Genomic DNA, 23825 nt, shown 5'->3' with positions numbered 1-23825 from the left:
CCTCTTCTGTCTCCCTCTTCCACTTTTACGGACCCTTGTGATTACATTGGACCCCCCCTGGGTAATCCAGGAGACTGTCCCCCACACAGGGTCAGCTGATTAGCAAACTTAATTCCACCTGCAACCTTTATTGCCCTTTGCCATGTAACCTAACATATTCACAGGTTGCAGGGATTAGGACAGGAACACCTTTGGGAGGCCATTCTTCTGCCGCCCACCCTGGGTAGATCCCCGGATGTGCCATCCTTCTCCCTTCCAACAGCAGCCTCTCCCCATGTGCCCCTGGCCCATTCCCCTTATCCTCCCGGCATTCAATCAGTTAGCTCACTTCCAACCCACGCTCATGGTTAAGGCCGCCCCACGGGCACTGCTGGGTGGCCCTACGGCTTCACCACCATCATCCCGAATGCCCTCTGATATCTGCCGAGCACTAACCGTGTCCAGCACGGTGCTGGACCCATTACACAGCTCCTCTTGCAGATTCATCCCAGCAACCTGGGAGGGAGGCAAAATCATTCTGAACTCATTTTCCCAATGAGGAAACAGTGGCCCAGAATTTCTTGGCTAAGCCGTAAGTTTCTTGCCTAAGGCCACACAGCCAGCGTGAAGGGTGTCATCAGGATATGAACCCAGGCATTGAACCCAGAGCCTGTACTCCCCCCCAGATTCAAATTCCAGCTCCTCCACCCTCCTGCAAGCCCTTGGATGGGTTACCTCGCTGATCTCAGCTTCAGGTGCCACCTCTGGAAAAGGAACTGCCACCTCTGGAAAAGGAACTGCCACACCAACTTCATACACCCATCAAGAGGATTAAAGGAGATGGTTCATGGAAGGTGTTTAGTGCAGTGCCTGGCTCATAGGAACAACTTAACTGAGCTATATTTAACAAACCTATGTTTTCTGCTGCACGTGTGATCCTATAATAGCCACCATCCTCTCTGACCCTGCTTTGGGGTCATCTGCTTTCTCAGAAGCACCTAGGCGTCCATGAGGCACAGATGCCAGCTCAGTCTTTATTTGATACATGAGCACATTGAAGTCTGGAGTTGGGCATGGAGCCAGAGGTTCTTCTTGACCTTTAGTCTCATCTTCTTCATGCAGACCCCTTTCTGCTGCTATTAGAACAGCAGGTTGCTCAATGTCATAGTGGAGGCTATTGGAGCTGGCTCTTTCTCAGATGCAGTAACATCCGCGTGGTGCCTTGACTTTAATTTTAGGGGCAAGGGGATGCCTGTATCCATGGACAGGCTTCTAGCGGTCTTTGAACCCTATGAAGACACAGGTGATGATTTGCCTGTCTGTGTATATTTCAGTGGAAGGGAGTCTGCGTGACTCTTTGTAAGTTTAGGAATCTCAACTTACTACTGGAGAAGTACCCCATTTGTCCTTCAGAGTCTGGCTTCTCAGGGCATTGCTAATTCCCTTTCTCTTCCACTTTTGGTTTGGATTTACAGGGGATTAAACCGGAATCTATTATTTATTGGCATAAAAAGGGCTGCCGAGTGGATTAATCACATTGATAAGAGCAGTTGGTTGGTTGGAGGTGGTTTCTCAGGCCGTTAACCTTGACCACTCCTGGAATAATGGGTGGATGAAGATGCATTTATTTCGTCTACGCTATGGAAATGTGTGTTGTAACAGTGTGTTGAGCTCTGAGCTGTGTCTGGAGACAGTGGAGCATTTACCGAAACCACAGGGAAGGTTACACTGGGAAAGTTATGACCTCATCTTATTCCAGCAATGCAGCCGCCCTGGTCCAGGAAAAGACAAGCTTTTCAGCTTGTCAGCAGCACGGCGGTCTGATTATGTATCCCAGGGTACACAGGCAGGAATGCCCTGCTCTACGCCTCCTCTAGAAATTTCCTCAGGTTGCTGTCAGGCTGAGAGACTACTGAGAAACAGCAAACTGAGAAGGTTTCCCAGCTTGTCTTCCTGGGGACTAATCAGAAACAAGGCTGGAGAAGGAGAAACGGGGCTAGATTGCAAAGGGCTTTGACATCCATGTGTACGAGTTTGAATTTAATCCTATAAATGTGGCCCTATGTTGAATGGTCAGTCCAGGGCAGTAGCCCAAAGGTCCATGCCGGAAAAAGTTAGAACAGAAGTTTCCAACCTGTCGATCTGAATCTACTGCTGGGTTGTAAAGTCAAAACAACAAGTCCTACCATTTAGTGAGCCTGAAATGTGAGCCTGTACCAGACTGAATGTTTACATTTATCAAGTTTACTTAATCCTTAACAAAACCTCATTTAAAAAAAAAATTTTTTTTTTATTTATTTATTTTCGGCTGCGTTGGGTCTTCGTTGCTGCACGCGGGCTTTCTCTAGTTGTGGCGAGCGGGGGTACTCTTCGTTGTGGTGCGCGGGCTTCTCATTACGGTGGCTTCTCTTGTTGTGGAGCATGGGCTCTGGCGCATGGGCTTCAGTAGTTGTGGCGCACAGGCTTAGTTGCTCCACAGCATGTGGGGTCTTCCCGGACCAGGGCTCAAACCCATGTCCCTTGCATTGGCAGGCGGATTCTTAACCACTGCGCCACCAGGGAAGTCCCAAAACCTCATTTTTTAATGAGGGCACCGGAGCTTAAAACATGTGCCCTTGAGCCAGGGTTACTTAATTTCTCTGTGCCTCAGTTCCTAACAGCAAATGTAAACTAACATTTCTTACATGCCAGGCACTGTTCTAAGCAGTTCATGTGCATTAATTCTCAGACTCTGTAAGAGAGATACAATGTATACCCATTTTACAGACAAGTAAAGAGAAATGTAGAGAGTTTAAGTAATTGCCCAGGGTTGGACAACCTCCAGATAATAGACCAAGGATTTGAACCCAGGCCACCCAGCTCCAGAATCTGTTTTGCTAACCATGGTGCCCTCCTGACTCTCTGGATAGTTCTCCAAGCAGGTTCACACATTTCTGTTACCTTCTCCGTAACCATCCCTTAGGTTCCAGTGGGATGGAAAGATGCCAGTGCCCTTCCTTTCACCATTAGCCCTGCTTCCTCCAAACCTTTGAGAAAGGGAAAAGTTGCCCCTTGTCGGGGAACATTCTGGAATATTCTGCCAGGTGCACCTTTGGCATTTCAGCATCCCCACAGATCTCTTGCTTTGTCTCTAGGAGAAGAGGTCGGTGCTGGTCATTTTGTGGATCTTAGCCTTTCTGGCGGGAAACACCCTGTATGTGCTCTACACGTTCAGTTCCCAGCAGCTGTATAACAGGTGAGCAGGGGAGTCTGACCCCCAGTGAGAAAGTGGGGGGCTTTGTTGGACTCGGGACCCACAGCCCCTTCATTTGAGAACAATGCAGTAGCTCTAGGTCATGTTGTAACTTTCCAATCCCACCCTGTTGTCATATACACGTGCCTAGAGCATAATTCTTTATAGAAATATAATGCAAGCCACATGTGTAATTTTGCATTTTCTAGTAGCCACATAGTGTGTGGTCGGGGAGGACTGGCCAGTAATGGTCTCTAGCACAGGGTGGAAACTCAAGCCAAGCTTTCAGATCATGTCCATCTGTTTTAAAAATGGACTTTGAGGAGTGACCCGTTTCACCACTTTCTGGGGCCACCCGAAGTTGCATGAAAGCAATTTGGGAAGTTAGTTCCAAGGCATCAACATGCATCCCACACACTGCATTAGTTGCCTGGCCCAGAATATCAAGGTCCTGGTGGAGGGCAAAGGAGATGGAGTTTCCCAGAACCGTGGAGGAATTTCCAGCTCATGCCATTCTCTGGGCATGATCACATTTACAGGCTCAGACCTCTGTGCCCTCATCAAACCGGTGCTGAGTCAAACTGGCAGCACACAACGAGAAAGAGAGTGACCTAGGAGAAAAGCAACAGAGCTGAGCCTCCCTCCTTATTGATGTCAGTGGTCTAGAGTGTGTTTGTAAATGATACCAATAGCCGTTATCTTATTTTGCCCTCCCACTCAGCAAGGTATTGCTGTCCCTATTGTACAGGTGAGGAAACTTTGGCTTAATGAAACCCTTTCTAATAAGCCTTAGTCCCAGTAGGTAACAGAGAGTTTGAATCATCCCAGGATTTGAAGTCTGATGACCAGTGTCAGAGGTTCTTAGTCTTGCCACATACCAGCTTTGTGCCCTTTGGCAAATAGTGGAACCTCTTTGAACCTCGCCTAGTTTCTGCATTTGTGAAATCGGGAGCAAGTTAATTTCTGCCTTACCCACCTGAAGGTCATTACCCACCCACAGGCTAATTATTAGAGAGGCCAAATGTTAATAATATGTGAAAAGTACTGGGCAAACTGTGAAACATTTGATATGTCATAATCATATCATAATATTATTCTTTTATGATAAATTACTTTATCTATTGGGGGTGATGGCTAATGGGGCAGAAAACTGACAATAAAATGTATCCACCCATTAAAGTTCGTAGTGTACGTTAGAAATAAGTGGACTTAGTGATCAATCTGCAGAAAAACACTTGGGCATCTTTCTGGCTCCAAAAGCCAAAACAGAAAAAACTCTAAGACAATGAACTAAAACCTATCTGGGTGAATTTAGCAGATGGGTGTCTCTGAGATAAAATGGAAAGTGGAGGGCAGATCTTCATTTCTTTTGAGATCAGAGATGCATAATAGAGAAGCAGGGCATGGAGGTCAACCAGCCAGCCTGGGTTATGCCCAGGGAGAGACAAGAGCAGAGACAAAAAGGGGAGCTCAGGGCTGCCAGCCTCTCCCCATATCGTAACTCGGATGCCACTCAGACCTGGAGACGAGGCATCCCACAGAGACAGGGCTCAGATGTGGAAGGACACCAAAGGTATCATGAGAGATTGCAAAAATAGATTATTTTCATTGATTTAACCCTACTCTCGCTCTTCAAAGATACTTTATTCTAAATAGAAATTGACTTTTAAAAATAAAAGTACAAAAATAGACCAGTTCATTCCTAGGATGCTCTCCTCAGGGGCCCTCAGTTTGCGCCGTTTTCCACCAGCCCAGCAGAGTATGTGGGAAGTGTTTAGAAAGCATTCACTCTGGGCTGTGTGCACTGTCCTCTGCTTTTTGGTGGACAGGCAGGACTCGGAGTGGCCTTTGCCTGGAGCCTCTAATCTGGCGGGAAGAAAAGCAAGGGGACCAGCACAGTTTGGGTGCTGCTTCCAATCCTAGCTCCACGTTCTAGCTGAGATGCTGTGGGCGGTGACTCCACGTCGAAGCACTCCAGATTCCCCAGCTCAAGATGCGATAATCATAGTGCCTACCACATAGAGCCTTTGGGAAGATGAAATGACTTGAGACGTGTAAAGCATGTAGAGCAGGGCCAGCATGATGTAGAGAGCCAAGATATTATTAATACGAATAACATCATCATCCACAGAGGTGATGGAGAGCAGTGCTACTCAGCATGTGGTCTGTGGATCAGTGCCAGTTCGAGAATGACTTGTTGTCTGTCCCCAGTGAGGGAAGTTACAGAAATTGAGTGTGAGGTTGACTTACCTGGTCACGGATGGGTAAAATGGGTTTACACAGTCCGAGTAGCACTGCTGTGGAATAAGGGTTGAGAGCAGTAACTGTAGTCGGGACACCTGGTTTCGAATCCACCACCGTTCCATCATATTTGTAGGACCTTGTGCATGTTCATTTACCTTTCTGTGCCTCTTTTTTCTCATCTGCAAAATGGGTAGATAACAGTGCCTGCCTCGTAGAGATGTTGTTATCATTGTCACTGCTGCATGGCAGAGTCTGTAGTATACCTATTATCTCATTGAATCCCACCAGTAACACTGAGGGAGGGAACGATTCCCATTTTATTGATGAGAACACTGAGGCTTACAGAGAGAACGTTATCTGCCTAGGGTCCAATAATGGAGAGGCCTGGATTCAAATTCAAGTCTGTCTGATACTGATGCCCATATGCTTATCATGCAGTGTGACCTTGGGCAACTTAGCTTCACGTTTCCAAGCTTCAGTGCCTCATTTATAAAGTGGGGATGAGCAGTGCTCACTCTGTAGGACAATGAGATACAGTGAGTAAATTGCTTAGCACAGCGTCTGCACATCAAATCCCTCCTCCCTCCTTCTCTCTCTCTCTCCCTCCTTCATGTTATTGGTCGGCCTTCCTTCCTTCCTTTTGTTTCCTCTTGTGAAGCCTGTTGTGGCCCATAAAACTGGAGGGGACCTTAACTAATGATGCTCTAGGCCAATCTCATCATTTAACTCTCAGGGGAACTGAGGCTCAGAGAGGTTAAGATACCCACCTGAGGTCACACAGCAAGTTCATAGCAGATTCAGGAACAGGGCACAGATATCTGACTCCCAGTTTAGTGCTCTTTCTACAGGTAATATTTACAAGGCTCCCAGAATGAGTAGAAGGGCCCCTAAGGGCCAGTGACCCTAAATAAGCATCCTGACTCTCTGACTCATCCCCCAGCCTCATATTCCTGAAGCCCAACCTGGAGACGCTGGACTTCTTTGACCTGCTGTGGATCGTGGGCATCGCAGACTTTGTGCTCAAGTACATCACCATCGCCCTCAAGTGCCTTGTCGTGGCCCTGCCCAAGATCATCCTGGCCGTCAAGTCCAAGGTAGGCCCATCACGCCAATCATGCAGGGGTTTCAGGACGCCTTCTGGAGAAGGAAAGGTTGGACTTGGGCAGAGCTAATGTCAGTGCATCAAATGAACAGAGCCTGAGCTAGTAGATCCTGTCTCCCACCTCTCGTCATCCCTTGAAGCTGAGCATCATTCTTTATTGTCACCACCTTCTTGTCACGCCTCTGCTCTCCAAGTGCATTTCCTAAGTTTTGTTGTTCAAAGCTGGCCTTGATGCAATTTTCATCTAAATTTCACCCAAGAAAGGGAAAAAAGCACATTGACATGCCCTGGGTCCTGCTTCTCCCAGGGAAGGATGGCTTTCAAAGGTTTTTGACTCTTTGTGGCTTCTGGGGCACGTTATATAGAGGGTACCGAGGCTCAGAAGAAAAGGACTCTGTGATCCATGAGTGATGCCTGGCATGGACACAGGAAGCAGACTGGTGGCAATGATTCTTTGGAGTGTACCTTAGGGAGAGGCCTGCAGGAGGTGTTGGGATGAAGAGGTCTTGGGGGATAATCATTGTAATTCAGAGGACTGAGCAGTGTGAGGAAGAGACATCACAGTTAGGTCAGAAAGCTCAGAATTTGTCCCAGGCATTGGTTGGCAGAAGAGCAGATTGGAATTGACCATCTGTCTTGAGTGACAACTGATCAAATCACTGGCCAGGTGTATAGGAAAAACACACTCCTGTGTTTCTTCTGTACACACACACACTCAATACCTCTGACACCAGATGTGTGGGTTTTCCACACATCGTGTAATTCTCTGACACTGGCTGGGTATCCTTCAGTTTAACACAGTTCTGACACTATCCACCTCGAGATAGTGTCAGATCCCACAGGATAAGGGCTCAGTCCCGCAAGACTGTCCCTGTCACTTCAGATGCCAGTCACCAGCCCCAAGTTGTCACCTGTACTTCTGACCAACCGGCTACAAATCAGGGTTCCTATGAACGCCTCCTTGGGTTCAGTGCCCCTTGGGTTCTAGATGCCCCGAACCTTTTCCTTCATAGCAGTTGTGGCACTTTGTTGAAGGCAGGAGACGTGAATCCAGGCATGTGAGGAAGCTGGCTCCGCACTGACTGCCTGGAATAATAATGGCTCGCAGTTATTGAGCACCAACTGTGTACCTGAGACTGTACTAAGAGCACTTCATGTATGAATTACCTTACATAGCCTCTTGCTATTCCTCTCAGGGAGGTACAGTTACTGTCATTGATGAGGAGGAGACGGAAGGTTGAGCAGGCAGACAGCTATTAAGTGGTAGAGTTGGGACTCCAGCCCAGGGCTTCAGCTTCGGGGCCCAAGCTGTACCTCAAAGTGGGTATGGGAGAAAGATAAGGAAAACAGACAGAGAATGGTTACTCATTGCCTAGTGCATTCTGGTTCTTGCTAGATTCTTTCCCATGTCTTGACTCATGTAAGGCTCTCAACACCCCTCTGAGTGAGAGAGAGATTATTATCACCTCTTTCTAGATGAAAAGCTGAGTACAGTCATCCCTCAGTATCTGCGAGGGATTGGTTCCAAGATCTTCCTCGGATACCAAAATCCGTGGATGCTCAAGTCCCTTACATTTGGTCCTCCATATCTGCGGTTCTGCATCCTCGGATTTTCTATGTGAGATTGGTTGAATCCATAGACGAGGAACCTACGGATACAGAGGGCCCACTGTATTCATTTCCTGTGGCTGCTATAATAAGTAACCACATGCCTGGGGCTGAAAACAATAGAAATTTGTTCTCTCACAGTCCTGGAGGTCAGAAGTCCAAAATCAGTGTCACTGAAACGAAATCTAGGTGTCAGAGGTGTGGAGGGGGTGCTGGATGTTAGGGGAGGATCCTTTCTTGCGTCTTCCAGCTTCTGGTAGCTGGCAGCATTCCTTAGCTCATGGCGGCATCACTCCAGTCTCTGCCTCTGCGGTCACCTGGCCTCTGCTGTGTATGACGTCTCCTTCTATCTGTCTCATACAGATACATGTGACTGCATTTGGGCCCCACCCAGACAATCCAGGATACTCTCCCCGTGCCAAGAGCCTTAACTTAATTGTGTCTTCAAATACCCTTTTTCCAGATGAGGTCACATTCACAGCTTCCAGGGATTGGGACCTGGTATCTTTGGGTGGCCATTTTTTCACTTACCCTGTACTGTGGCTGAAAGAGGGGTGAGATATTTTGTCCAAAAAACACCCAGCTGGTCAGTTATAGAATCAGAATTCACATCTTCCAACTCCCAAGGCCATGGCCACGTCAGGAGATCATCTGCCCAGCACTGAATGGATGTCGGAATTCCTGGGCCATTCCTGACCCTGCCACTTTCCAGCCACAGGGCCTTGGGTGAGTCATTACATGTGCCTGAACATGTTTCTTCCCTTAGAAAATTGAGATGTTTACAAAACCCCGTTTGAGATGCTGCAAACATAAAAGGACTTTATGTATGTGGGTGAAATGAGGGGTGGGTTGTCATTGCCTGGAGAGGAAGCAGGTGAGGCTTTGCAGCCCACCTGCCTATCCAGCATCCTTACTCTTCCTCTCACTCTCTCCTGTCCCTCTTCCCTCTGTTCCCTGTGCTTCAGCCAGACGCTTCTTCTATCATTTCCTTCCATACACCAACTAGTCCCAATCTGACATGTGGTAGATGTTCTAACCCCATTTTCCAGATGAGAAAACTGAGGCACTGAGACTGAGTAACTAACCCTTACAGCTTCCAGAGTCAGCTATGTGCTGCCCTTCTACCTCAAAGACCCTTTACCTTTCTTGTGTCTTAACCAACTCCTGCTCCTCCTGCAGATCACAGCCTCTTAGAAACCTCCCCTGCCCCTTCAGGTGAGGTATGGTGCCCCTACTGGGGACTCTCACAGCACCCTGTACTTCCCCTGTTCCAGCACTCACCACCCTGACTATAATTGCTTGTTTAATTGTCTGCCTGCTCTGCTCGACTGTAACCTCTGTGACAGCAGGAAATGAATGCATCTGGTTTCTTTGTTGATGGCTCACCAGCATCTGATATGCACTCGGAAGCATTCATTGTATGTATGTATATATGTTTGGGTGGGTAGATGGATGGGTGAATGGATATATAGGTAGATGGATGAATTGGATGGCTAGATAGGAAAGTTGGTGGATATGTGGACAGATGGATAGTCCAGTGATTGTGTGGATAGATGGATGGGTAGATGGACGGATGGATATTTAGATGATGGATGGGTACTTGGATGGATGGATGGATGGATGGATATTTAGATGGGTAGATGGATATTCAGATGGATATTTAGAAGGATGGACAGACAGGTTGGTAGATGGATGGGTGAGTGGATGAGTTGATAGTCTAGACAACTACACTAACTCTCATCACCTCCTCTTGTAACCGCAGTGAGAGCTTAGACTCCATTGTCAGCTCAGCTCAAACCTCTCGTATATGGTAGGTGTCCAGACACCTCTGTCATGAAGACACCAAAATCTACAAGGCAAAGTAGTAGTCACTTCCCTGTGCTAGAAAGGAACATGCAACAAACCTTCAAAGAAATGCAGCAACCAGACCAATAGTAATAAATGCAAGTAAACATTGCTGAACAATTACCAGGAGTCAGGCAGTGTGTTAAGCACTGCCATTTGTTCAAGAAATAGTTGCTAAATGCCAGCGGTGTGCCAGGCACTGTTCTAGGCACAGGGATACATCAGTATCAAAGTACAAAGTAGACAAAAATCCACATACTCATGGAGTTTATAGTCTACTGAAGACATCGTCTTGTTTAATCTTAGCAATCCTGTGAGGTAGATACTGTTGATATCTCTCTGCACAGAGCAGAAACTGAGTTAAATAACCTGCCAGAGATTGCAAACCTCAGAGTAACAACGCTGATGGCAATAGGAACAGCTAATGTGGAGTCAGCCCTTCATGTGGGCCAGGCCCTGCTCTAACCCTTTTCCCTCTGACATCTGTCTCACAAGGCAAGTGCTGTTGTTTTGTGGGTTTTTTAAAAATTGAGGTAAAATTCACATAACATAAAATTAACCAGCAATCATTTTATTTTATTTTATTTTATTTTATTTTATTTTTATAAATTAGAGAGAACTGACATTTATTTATTTGTTTGTTTATTTTGGCTTCAGTGGGTCTTCAAGAACTGACATTTATTTATTTATTTGTCTGTTTGTTTATTTATTTAGGCTGTGCTGGGTCTTCATTGTGGCCTGTGGGCTTCTCTAGTTGTGATGCACGGGCTTAGTTGCGGTATGTGGGATCTTAGTTCCCTGACCAGGGGTCGAACCCGGGCCTCCAGCATTGGGAGCGCGGAGTCTTCCACCGGACCACCAGGGAAGTCCCAGCAATCATTTTAAAGTATACAATTCGGGCTTCCCTGGTGGTGCAGTGGTTGAGAATCTGCCTGCCGATGCAGGGGACAGGGGTTCGAGCCCTGGTCTGGGAAGATCCCACATGCCGCAGAGCAACTGGGCCCGTGAGCCACAATTACTGAGCCTGCGCGTCTGGAGCCTGTGCTCCGCAACAAGAGAGGCCGCGATAGTGAGAGGCCCACGCACCGTGATGAAGAGTGGCCCCCACTTGCCACAACTAGAGAAAGCCCTCGCAGAGAAACGAAGTCCCAACACAGCCATGAATAAAATAAATAAATTAATTTAAAAAAAAAATTAAAGTATACAATTCAGTGCCATTCAGTACATTTACGGTGCTGTGCAACCATCACCTCTATCTAGTCCTAAGAGATTTTCATCACCCCAAAAGGAAACCCTGTACCCATTCAGTCACTCCCCCTTCCCTCTGGCCACCACCAATCTGCTTTCCACCTCTATGGATTTACCTATTCTGGGCATTTCATATAAATGGAATCATACATTATGTGACCTTTTGTGTCTGGCTTATTTCACTTAGCATCATATTTTCAAGATTTATCCACATTGTAGCAGAAATCAGCACTTCATTCCATTTTAATGGCTGAATAATATTCCATTGTGTGGATAGACCACCCTTTGTTTATCCATTCATCCATTGATGGACATTTGGATTGCTTCCACTTTTTAGCTATTGGGAATAGCAGTGCTTTGAACATTTGTGTAGAAGTATCTGTTTGAACACAGTTTTTCTGGGTAAATACTTAGGAGTGGAATGGCTGGGTCATATGATAATTCTATGTTTAACTTTTTGAGGAACCACCAAACTGTTTCCCACAGCAGCTACACCATTTTACACTCCCAGCAGTTGCTGGTTTTATCCCTGTTTTCCAGAGGAAAACACAAACGCAGTGAGAGGTTAAGAAGTAGCCCAAGGTCACACAGTGTATAAGTGGCTGAGTGGGGATTTGAACTCAGGCAGTCTGATTCCAGAACCCCTGCTCTGGGAGGGAGTTACTAGACCACACTCCCTCCCATGGAAGTTCTCTGGATTTGCTCGGAAAATTCCTCAGAGTTGACTGAGGAGCGATGTCCCCGTACACCATCTCTATAAAATTCCCCCAAGTTCAGGCAATGGCTACCTCACTTCCTTCCCCTTCGACGGGCACCGCTGGGGGCCAGGGGGCGGCGATGGGAGGTGGCACCCCTTCCCTGCACCTCCGAGGTGTGGGCGACAGTTATTAATGCCTCCCTGGCAACTGTCCAGCTCCCTTTTTCTGATTATTATTATTTTATTCGGCGAGATTAATGTGCCAGGTCAGAGCATAATCCAGCCTGTAAAAAGTGATGTGAATAGTCTCCTCAAGATAAATTGCAGGCTTGGAAAAGGTTCACAGCCTTTCCTTGCCTGTCTGAGTGCTCTCCCAAATCCTCATCAATCCTTGTCTGGGCAGAAGAAAAGGACGGGTCTTCATTTGCAGCTGATGGGGGGAGGGGGGAGAGGAGCACATCTGTCAGGGACCCCTAATGGCTCACAGGACAGATGCTCTTTCCTGCACCTCCACACCGTCCACTGAGAGGGTGTGTTGGTTTTTAATATTATAATTATATTGGAAGGGCTTCTGGTATTTGGGTTTGCTTGATGGCCCCACGGTCCCTGATGTGTGAGGCTGGGTGAGCCACTGATTCCCACGTGCCTCCGGACACCAGAGGGTCTGTCCGGGATCTTCTCATACCTGGGCCTCCCAGGACAGCCATGCTCATTGGCCAGCCAAGAAGGGGGTGGGTTAACAATGACATCCACCGATCTGTAACCTCAGCCCCAAACCATCACACTGGCCGGGTGTCTAGAGCAGCCACTTGTCATCATAAATCCAGATAACTTATACAGTTCATACATCTTGGCCCTGCCTGATCAGGCTCCTACCCACTTCTCCGACCTCATCACCCAGGACCTTGTCCTCTCCCTTGGCTCTCCCTGGACCAGCCAGCACCTTCCTTCTCAGGCCCTTCGCACTTACCGCTCCCTCTGCCTGGGTAGGTTTTTCTCTATGTTCCCATGGCTGTCCCCTTCCCATCATTCAAGTGTCACTTCTTCTGAGACTCTGTCGCCTCCCTGACCACCCTATTCAGAGTGGTGGTCCCCAGTTTGCATTAACCCATCACCATTTTATTTCCCTCCTCGCCTGTGCCAGTATCTGAAATGATTGGATTGTCTTGTGTTTATTTTCTGTCCCCACTATTCAAGTATAGACTCATGAGAACAAGGACCATTAGGTCTGTCTTGACACATGGATATTATGGGCTGAATGAAGAGCCTCGTGTTAATTTCCTGTTAGGGGGTGAAAACTAGGCCTGCTGCTACCCCACCACGTAGAGTTCTTCTCAGCCACATCCCCTTTCTCTCCTCAATCCAATGGACATTATCTGGGACTTATTTGCTTACAAAGGCAATGCTAGGCCCTGAGAATATAAAAACGAGTAAGACGCCCTCCTCACCTTCGTGTACTCCCTGATTCTCTGCGAGTGAAACTTTTGTTTTAACCTAACCCGAACCTAGTTAAGAAAGCAAATTTTCTTGTCCTGGAAAATTTTCTTGACACTCCAACTCCTAGTATTAATAGTAGTAATAATTTAAAACTTGACTTGTCCACATTGCTCCTTCCTTTTGTTAAAATGAAATCCTCTTGGCTTAAGATTCTAGAAATGCACTGTCCAGTATGACAGCCACAAGCCACGGGTGACTATTTACATTTAAATTAATTAAATTTAAAATTCAGTCTCTCAGTTGCACTGCTCGATAGCCACAGTGTTGAGCAAAGCAGATGTAGAACATTCCAGTGGACAGCATTGGTCTAGAACATTCTTAGGGCAGGGTTCATTCAACCTCTCACTAGCACAGGTAGCAGGCAGCTGCCATTCTGCCCATTTTTCAGATGGAGAAATATAAAAGCAGGTACTTCTCTAAAAACCCTCAGTAGTGGGTGTGTCATGAGTAAACACTGCACAGCAGGAAGAAAACTGGCCTTGAGTCAGCAAAACTGGGTTCAAATTCTGGTTCTTGGACTTACTACCTATGTGACCTTGGACAGGTGACCTCACTCTTTGGAGCCCTCAGCTTCCTCATCTCTTAAATGGTTGTTTTTATCCCATTAAGGTTATCAGAAGGTAGAAAGCCGGGTATCCAGTTGCTGGGTGGATACTAGGACTAGCCTGTATCAGAAACAAGGAAACGTTTAGCTGACCTGTTTCTCCAAAAAACACAGCATGTGACCAACTTCCTGTCTTTTCCCATAAGAACGGGAAGGAGGAAGCCCTTCCCATGTCTGAAATCATCTTAACTGACCCCTAGTGCAGCCTGCGCAGCCAGCCCCTGGATGAGAGGTTTCCACAGGACGCAATTCCACGAGCTTTCAGCCCCGGTGGTTCGTCTCTTAAGTACAGGGGAAGGCAGACAAGAGCAAGAAAGGTGGTTTTCTTGGATGTGAGAGCCAAGAGGATTCATGAGACTTTTTGTGCCATTAAAATCCCTCTCTTTTCTGGGCCCTGAACCCAGCACTTTTGCTCTCAAAGTGGTTTCCCATTAATTGAGTCATGTTCTCTCCTGGGGGTCAGTCATTCCTCTCTCTCTCCCCTCCCCTCCTGAGCAGACGCAGGTCTCCACCAGGGCAGGTCTGAGTTTGCTAGGTCTCAGCTGTGGTTCTCACAGTACGTCATTCTGTGTATAAAAGTGCAGAACTTCTGGAAGAGCCAGTTGTACTTGCTGCAGCTTCGCACACAGCAGGGCTAGAAGGGGTTAAAGCAGTGGTTCCCAACTACGGGGACATTTTTGATTGTCATCATGGGATGGGGGGTGGTACTGGTAATTAGTGGGTAGAGACCAGTGATGCCGCTAAACATCCTACAGTGCACAGGACAGCCCCCTGAGACCAAGAATTATCCAGTCCCAAATGTCAGTAGTGCCAAGGTTGAGAAACCCTGGATTAAATGTTCGTTTTATGGGCTGAATTGTGTCCCTCGCAAAAATTCGTATGTTGAAGGCCTAACCCCATAGTGCATCAGAATGTGGCTGTATTTGGAGAAAGAGTCTTTAAATAGGTAATTAAGTTAAAGTGAAGTCATTAAGGTGGGACCTAATTTAATATGACTGGTGTCCTTATAAAAAGAAAATTAGGACGCAGTCACACCACACAGGGAAGACCACGTAAAGACACAGGGAGATGACAGTCATCTGTAAGCCAAGGAGAGAGGCGTGGAGCAGATATTTCCCTTACAGCTCCCAGAAGGGACTTACACCCTGTTCTCAGACTGCTAGTCTCCAGAAATATAAGAAAATTAATTTCTGTTGTATAAACCCCCCAGTCTGTGGTACTTTGTTATGGCAGCCCTAGCAAATTAATATACCTACAAACCAGTTTACCTACAGTACTGGGCCCTTTTGAGAGTGTTTTTTCACCTATTCATATGTCTCCCAAGTATTCCCCATTCCTCTCATTATTGAGGATACTTCATTTTTTTAATGCGTTATACAGTCACAGGGTTCAGAAGTCAAAACACCAAAAACAATATATGGTGAAAAGTCTCCTTCCCTGTCCTGGCCCCAGACACCCATTTTCCCCCCTGGGAAATAATCATATCATCCTTGAATCTTTTCATAGCTACCATGCACATATACAAGCAGACCCATGTATATGTTCTTCCTACTCATCTTTATATAATCAAACAGTAATATTCTATACACAGCTCCCACCTTGCTTTTTTTTTTTAACTTAACCATCTATGTTGGAGATTGTTGCAGACAAATACATGTGTAAAACACAGCGTAACAGTAAAAAGCCAGACTGCCTGGGTTCAACTCCTGTTTGAGAAACCCTTTGCCATTTAGCAGCTGTGTCACCCTGCAGGTTCCTTCACCTCTGCGGGCTTTCACTTCCTCGTCTATAAAATGAGATCACAATAGTACGGACCCGTGTTAGTTTTCAATTGCTGCCTATCAAATTACCACCAACTCAGTGGCTGAAAAACACACCCGTTTATTAGTTCACAGTTCTGTAGGTCAAAAGCCAGGTGGGCTTGCCCGTGTTCTCTGTGTAGGGTCACATAAGGTCAAAATCAAAGTGTCAGCTAGGCTGGGCTCCTATTGGAGGTTCTTGAGGAGAACTGACTTTCAGGCTTATTCAGGTTGTTGGCAGAATTCAGTTCTGTGTGGTTGTAGGACTGAGATCCCCGTTTTCTTGCTGGCTGTTGGCCAGGGGTCACTGTCACCTCCCAGAAACCACATTCTGGTCTGTTCACGTCGCCGCCTCTATCTTCAAGCCAGAATGTGCTTCACATCTCCCTGACTTCCCCTTCTGCTTTTAAAGGGCTCATGTGATTAGATTAGACCCATAAGATATTCACCCTCTTAGACCCTGATTAACCTCACTGAGCCTCAGTATCCCCATCTTTAAAATGGGAATATTAGGACTTACAACATTGTTGTGAGGATTAAGATAACACAAGTCAAATGATGGCTGGTTAGTTATTCTTTTTTTTTTTTAAGTATAATTGATTTACAGTATTGTGTTAGTTTCAGGTGTACAGCAAAGTGATTTGGTTATACATATACATGTATATATCCATTTTTCATTCTTTTCCATTATAGTTTATTACAAGATATTGAATGTAGTTCCCTGTGCTATGCAGTAAATCCTTGTTGTTTATTAGTTACTGTTATTCTAAAGAAAGTAGAGAGCATTTGCAGTTATCCATTTATAATTTAAGGCGAGCAAGAAAGTCAGAATCTAACCAAAATCAGATGGAAGAAAATACCATTTACTAAACTGTGATTCTGGGGCCTTGGGGAGATGTTGATAGGCATTTTGTTAAAAGGTGTTCCATGGTCAAGGACTTTGGGAAATGCTTTAAACTTTATCCTCCACTTGCACACAGTAAAGGCTCTGAGAAGTCCTGTAGCCAAGAAAATTGTTTCACTTTGTTTTCCCTGACATTTTCTCAACTTATTAACCATGGAACCTTGTATTAAGGAGCACAATATGCTGCAGAACCTAGTTCAGAGATAGACTACAACTTATGGACCCAGTGCTTGTTTTTATAAATAAAGATTTATTGGAACATAGTCATGCTCATTCATGTATTGTCTGTGGCTGCTTTCATGCTACAATGGCAGGGTTGAGTAGTGGTGACAATCTCAGTGGCCCACAAAGCCTAATATATTTACCGTCTGGCCCTTTAAGAAAAATTTTGCTAACCCTGGTCAGGAGTTTGAATTCATTTGCATTCCTAATTCCTTCTAGTTTGGCCTTTGCAGGAAAGTTTTGTCTGAGTGGGGGACTCAATATTCTGCAGCACACAGATACTTTGGGAAATAGAAGACCCCAAGGAGTGAAATGTGGCCAGGAGTCTGTGCTGGAAGCCATCAGAAGTGAATTTGGCCAACTTAACTCTTTGAAATCACGAGGCTAATTTTAGTTTTACCCCAAGGCATCAGATGTTCACACTCAACCTTAGGATTTGTTCTTTCTTTGCTCTGCTTGACGTTTGTAGCCCAGGTGCCCAGTAATCCCTAGAGCAGCGCTGAATCCAGAGATGGCAAACACCCTAGGAGCTACCATTTGCCAACCTGTGCTTGTGTCAGGAATCACTAAACAATCATGACCCTGCTTTACCCAGATTCAGCTTTCTCAGTGCAGCAATCCAGACAGCCTCTACCAATCAATGTCAGCACAAAAGATGAAGCCTAAGCCTTTACCTTCAGTTCTTCCTTGTTAAAGAAAGTGGAACATTCTGACCTCTGCAGAGCTCTGTGGCTTCTCAGCTGTTTGGATGAGGCCCACCAAGACGATTGAGGAGAATCTTCTTTACTTAAAGTCAGCTGATTGTAGATGTTTCTCAGACTTACAAAATACCTTCACAGCAACACCTAGATCAGTGTTTGATTGCATAACTAGATACCATAGCCTAAATTGAAACATAAAACTAACCATCACAATCCCCCATAAAACAAGATATAGACTTTGGGACTGAGGCCAATGCTTTATTGTGTCAAGGAATTATCCATAAAGTCCAGTTTATTAAAATTTTGAAAGTAAAAAATGATTGTTGAATTTTATCAAAAATCATTTGATTTTTGTCCTTAGATCTGTTAATATGAAGAATGGCATTAGTAGATTTCCTATTAAGCCCTGTATTCTTAGAACAAACCCCACATGGTCATAATATATTATCTTTTTTATATGCTTCTGGATTCTGCATGCTACCATTTTACGTGGGGTTTTTGCATCAGCTGTCATTAGTGTTCCTCTCCCTTCATTGGTGAGCATTTCCAATTTCTGGAAATTGCTCCTGTCATTTTCACTTACATCTCATTGGCCACCACTCAGGCACAATCACTGCATGGGAGCTGGGGAGCATCTTCTTGAAGCTGGGTGCCAGTAGACTTAAGCAAAAATCAGGATTCTTATTTTGAAGGAGGAAGGGAAGAATGGACCTTGGGAGGCACCAGCACTCTCTGTCCCAGGATGATTATTCCTGGTTTGTAGATAAGGAACCTGAGACTCAGCAAGGTGTGTTCACTTACCCAGGGTCATACAGCAGGTCTGTGGGGCAGAGCTATGGCTTATGGCTAGGTCTTCAGATGCCAAGGGAGATGCCCCCAGGGACCAACAGTAATAACATAATCAATATTCTATGATAATAAGATATAGCAGTAACAAATAGCCAGTGTGCTTAGTGCTGTTCTAAATGCTTCATAGACATGAACTAATTTAATCATCACAACAACCCTATGAGGTAGATACTTATTACTCCCAATTTGCAGATGTGGAAACGGAGGCACAGAGAGGGTAAGTGACTTACCAAGGGCACATAGCTGGTAAGTGGCAGGGCTAGGATTTGAACTCAGGCAGTCTAGTTCCAGGACCCCCACTCTTAACCGCTCCCCAGTCCTCTCCTCTCTGCCCATCTTTCCCCACCCCTGCCCTCCTGACTCACTTACCCCAGCACGGATGGCCACAGCAGCCTTGCTTCGTGCAGCTGAGGGACAGCCAGAATCGCTCCCCACCGTCCAGGTGCCAGAGTCCCCCCTCTCCCAGCCCCTCTGGTCCATAATCTCCTCCCTCAGCCAGCCTGACCCCCCTTCTGTCTCAGAGGCCTGCGTATCATTTTTTGTTCTTGTCTTGTTTGTTTCCCTTCCCTCCGCTCCCTGGGAGACTCTCAAGGGCTACATTCTGCCTCCAAGGGACACAGTAGGGACAGGGCCCAAGCGGGCACCCAGGATTTCCCGCACCCCAGCCTCCGCCCCTGAGAGGGAGGGGGGTCTTTTGCGTTATTTATTTATCTGTCTAGCCCTGCTTGGCTCCACACCCCCCAAGCTGGTGCTCCCCACTGGGGAAGATGAAAAACGGCTTTCAGACAGTGGGGGACAAGGCTTGTCGCATGGCCCCCGCCGTTTAATTTCCTTTAATTCATTTTCTATTGAACCAAATGATACTGTCTGTTTTTAATGGCAAACACTCAACATGGAGGAGGGGCGGCCAGGCCTCCTCCTGGGGAAATTAGGAACACAGCTGCTATTTAAACTCTCCTCCACCTGCCCCCTAGGACTGGGCCTTTGGAAATCACTTTCCAGGTTGAAAGATGATACCTTTCACCAGCTCAGATGGTCACTGTGTACGTAGGGAGCTGGTGCGGCTCCCCCAGCTGTAGTCAACCTGTCTTAGGGTGGCCGGCCCACCCCTAGGCCCACGCTTCTCTGGGAATAACTGGATACTTGGGAACAGGGCTGGGGCCGAGGCTGTTGGCGCCTGCTGCCCGGCCCGCCACTGGAAATTTGGGGCAGGCACCTGGCCCGAGCAGGACCCATCCAGTGCCCTCTCCCAGGGAAAGAGGAACACAGAGGTTGGGTACATTCATTCATTCAACACTTGGGAGCAGTGTCATGCGTCAGTCTGTGTTTTAACCAGATCCCCAGGTAATTTGTGTGCATGGGAAAGTTGGAAAAACACCGGTCAAGAGGAGAGGTTTTTCCACTTTGGCTGTGAGGTGGCCTGGTGATCCCGCACTCCCTTGAAGCCTGAGAGAACCCAGAATCCTTCCAGAGTCCCTTTTGGCTTTGGTGGGTCAGAGTCAGTTTCAGTTCCTTGCAGGCAGAGAGAACTTTAACATATACACCAGTTCCCTTGGCAGAGGCTGGAGGGATTCAGAGGCTTTGGCCTGCTTGTGGCTTTGGCAGGGGCCAAACCACCATGATTAATGCCCAGTTTGGACATTCCAGAGGCCCCCCCCCAACCCCTCAGAGGCTGGGCTATACTCCTGCCCTCTTGTTCACAGACTGTTAGACCCAGAAAGACCTTCTTATTCTGCACGTGAAGAAACCAAGGCCCAAAAGTTACTGCTTCCAGATCACATGATTTACCCTCTCATATATTCATTCTACAAATATTTATTAGACATCAACAGAGTGCCAGGCACCCTGCTAGGCACGGGAGCTACCCAGACCTGGCACTTTCAGCCTCAAAGCTCACAGTCTGATGGGGTGATAGGCAGGGAAGCAGAGCCCTCTTGGAAAACAGAGATGGTACCTAAACCAACCCCCAGCAAAGTCTTTTTTGACAAGGTGACCTTGGAACTGAGTTTTAAAGGATGGGTAGTAGTTAGCCAGGCAAAACCAAACCAAAAGGGCAGGCCAGGGAGAGGGGACAGCCAGAGCCACAGTACCAAAGTGGAAAGCAGTTTGGCGTATGCATTTTTCCAGATAACTGTTGAATATCTCCTCCCTACCAGACTCTAAGCTCCAGGAGGGCAGGGGTGACGTCTGCCATGCTCGTGATTAGGCGACGTGTGGTAGGTGTGCAGTGACTCTCAAATGAACAGATGAGTGATGTAAATGGCTGGTGTGAATTTGCATTCAGGGCAAGCAGGGAGGCCCTGATCCCTGGCTCTCAGGCCCACCATGTACCTTTCTACACCACATTATGGCTGTGCAGTAGCAACCCCTACTCTGGGGTGCTGCGGGGATTAATTAGCCAGCTAAGTGGTGATTATTTTGCTCTTCTCCAGCTAAATGATTAGGGAGGCAGCCAGACTCCCTGACGTGGCCTCGGAGGCGTCCCCTTCACCTCCTCCCTCCCTCCGGGTGGGGGCCTGGAGTTGCGCTGGGGGGCCGCCGCTCTGCTGGTTTTCTGGGGTTGGCTTCCACTGCTGTGGGTAGGGTTGCCCTGCTCTCACATCTCCTCCAGGTACCCCAGGGGCAAGAAAGGGGGTTAGAGCTGAGATTTGGTCCGAGGAGCCCACCACTTACACTTCTCAACTTTCAGCTTGTCCAGAAATATTCCAGAGTCATTTGGAAAGACCTTGGGCTCTGGAGGGAGGTGGATGCCAGTTTGAACCCTAGTTCTGCCATTTCCATCAGTATCACCTCTGGCCAGTCACCTCCCTGCTCCGTGCCTGAGTTTCCCCATCTGTAAAAGAGATAATGCTGTTTCCCTCAAGATTTTAGGGGAGATTTGAGATAAGCTAAAAAATAAATTGAGACAACGCAGGTGGAGGTGCTTTCAGCAACTCCCGACACGTAGTAGGTGCTCAATACGTATGTATACGTTTCTCTTTTTGTGCGTTCTCCCCCGTGGCACCCGTGGGTCAGGACTCTGGAGCTTAGAGATTGGAGGTAAACACCAGGCCTACTGCTCAGCGGCTGAGAGCCCACTAAGGCTTGACGGACCCCTGCCTCTTCTCCTCGGGGCTTAGGAGTGCCAAGGTCAGACCTTGAATGGGCCAAAGAAGGAAAGAAATGTTACACTTCCTACCCTGGGTCTTGGAACAGCCTGGCTTTGAATCTGGCTTTGCCACTAGCTGTGTATCCTCAGGGCTTTGAGCTTGCACTGCCTCCTCTGTGTATGGGGCTAATAGACGATATTACCCATGTCAAAGAGGAGCCCAGTGAGGAGAGAATGAGCTCATGAATTTAGAAGGCTTAGCACAGAATTTTCAGTGCCTGCAAAATCTTTGCTGTGAGGATAAGACCTGGTCCTGCCTTCAAGGGGCCGACAGAGATGGGGAGGGAGATACACACAAAAGAACAAGGACAGGGCAGAGGGAGAGGAACCCGGATCACAGAGACTTATTCTCTGCCGTGTCCTTGTTCAAGGTCCCTGGCACATTTTGCCCCTACATAAATACATGCTGAGTGATGGCAGCAGGGGCAGCGGGATGGCTGAGGAGGGGAGGGGCGAGAGCTCTGTTCCTTGGTGAACTTGACCGGGTGGCTGCAGGCCTCTGGGGCTCGGTATTACCCAGAGCAGACTTGTCCCCACGCTAGGTGAGGCGGAGGCTTCCCTGCAGCCAGCTTCTGTGTCCAGGGCTGTTCTTATTTTCAAGAGGGGGAACCATCATCATCCCCACGGTTTCAGCGCACTCTCAGTAACCTAGAAGCTGACCAAGGAGTCCTTTTCAACACCTGCCTGTTCCTTGCCTCTCTCTCCAGCCTGACATCCCATCCGTCACCTGCCAGATGTTTTGAACTTCTCTTGGTCCCTTCCCCCACCCCCATCATTGCTCCTGTCTCTCACCTCCAGGCCTTTGCAGTGGCTGTTCCCTCTGCTGGGAGAACTGTCTCCCTGCCCCCAGGTGGGGCTGGACCACTCACCTTTGTGCTCCCACGTATTCATCGTGTGCCGTTGTGACTGCTGGCTTGTCTCCCCAACTAGACTGCAAGCTTCGTGAGACCAGAGACCAGGTCTCCCGTATGTTTCATTTTATCCCTAGCATGGTGTCTGGCATGTAGTAGGCACTCAAAAACACAGACATTGAACTAAGTAGTTAATGAGAATGCTGCAAAGGCAAACTGAGTGCGCAGTGAGTTGAGTGGGTCTCCTGGACTTGGAATCAAACAAGCAGGCTCCATCTCGGCTGCTCCACTTATTAGCCATGGGACCCTGGGTGAGTCAGTAGACGTCTCTGAGCCTCAGTTTCCTCATCTGTAAAATGAGGATGGTAATCATACTGATGTGAAGAGTAAACAAGATTATGCCTATGAATGAAGCCGTCTAATCACTGCAGCTCAGTAATTTACTATTTATTATCACAATATACTATTTACTGAAAATACAAGGTAAGCAGAGGAAAGGGGGCCCTGGGAGGCGTGACACCACCCCTACCCCTGTTATTACCTAGGAATAAATGAGGATAAGAATTGTCATTGCAGAAGCCAATCACAGCACACGTACTACGTGCCAAGCACCATCCTAGTCTCTTTACATCCATCCATCCACCCATTCATTCATTGAACCAGTATTTTTTTGAGCACCTACTCTGTGCCAGGCCCTATACCAGGTCCTAGGTATATAGCAGTGAATAAACACAGTATCTGCTTTCAAGGGACTTACGTAAACAAAAGGCTGAAATAAATAAGCAATATATCGGGTAGAGAAAAGTAAAACAAGGAGTGTCGTGGTGGCGGATGCTCTTTTAGATAGGGTAGCTAGGGAGGCCTCACTGGGAAGGTGACATTCGTGCAAAGACTTGAAAGAAGCAAGAGAATATGCCATGCAGATATCTGAGGAAGGGTATTCTAGGCAAGGGAAATAGCATGTGCAAAAGCCCTGAGGTGGAAGAATGCTTAGCAAGTTCGAGGAGCAGCAAGTCGGTACGGGTGGAGCAGAATGCAGGTCAGGACCGGATTCATGGGTGTGCAACCTGTGCAGAAGGGCCCTACACTTGTTTTGATGATCTGCTGTCACCATCTTGAAATTCTAAACTTTTTTTTAAACAAGAGGCCCTGCATTTTCATTTTCCACCGAGCATTGCAAATTAGGTAGCCAGTCCTGGTCATAGGAGATACAGTCAGAGAGGCGGTAGGGGACCACAGCACCAGACGCCACTCCCAGCCCCAAGCGTGATTTCTGGCCTCCTCCCATCCTGCCC

General features: G+C 47.2%; 1 protein-coding gene across 2 annotated transcripts in view; it reads left to right on the top strand.

Annotated features, from left to right (window-relative positions):
* RNFT2 (ring finger protein, transmembrane 2) overlaps positions 1-23825 on the top strand; it is a 60940-nt gene that overhangs the window by 10519 nt on the left and 26596 nt on the right. For both annotated transcript variants that reach the window (XM_068563466.1, XM_068563467.1), the window contains exons 6-7: positions 3114-3214; positions 6396-6549. In XM_068563466.1, the coding sequence (XP_068419567.1) occupies positions 3114-3214; positions 6396-6549 (255 nt within the window). The remainder of the gene's footprint in view (positions 1-3113; positions 3215-6395; positions 6550-23825) is intronic.

This window comes from Eschrichtius robustus, chromosome 14 (assembly GCF_028021215.1).
Source record: "Eschrichtius robustus isolate mEscRob2 chromosome 14, mEscRob2.pri, whole genome shotgun sequence".
Taxonomy (NCBI): Eukaryota; Metazoa; Chordata; class Mammalia; order Artiodactyla; family Eschrichtiidae; genus Eschrichtius; species Eschrichtius robustus.
The sequence above is the reverse complement of the archived record's forward strand: the minus strand, read 5'-3'. Positions and strand labels throughout refer to the sequence as shown.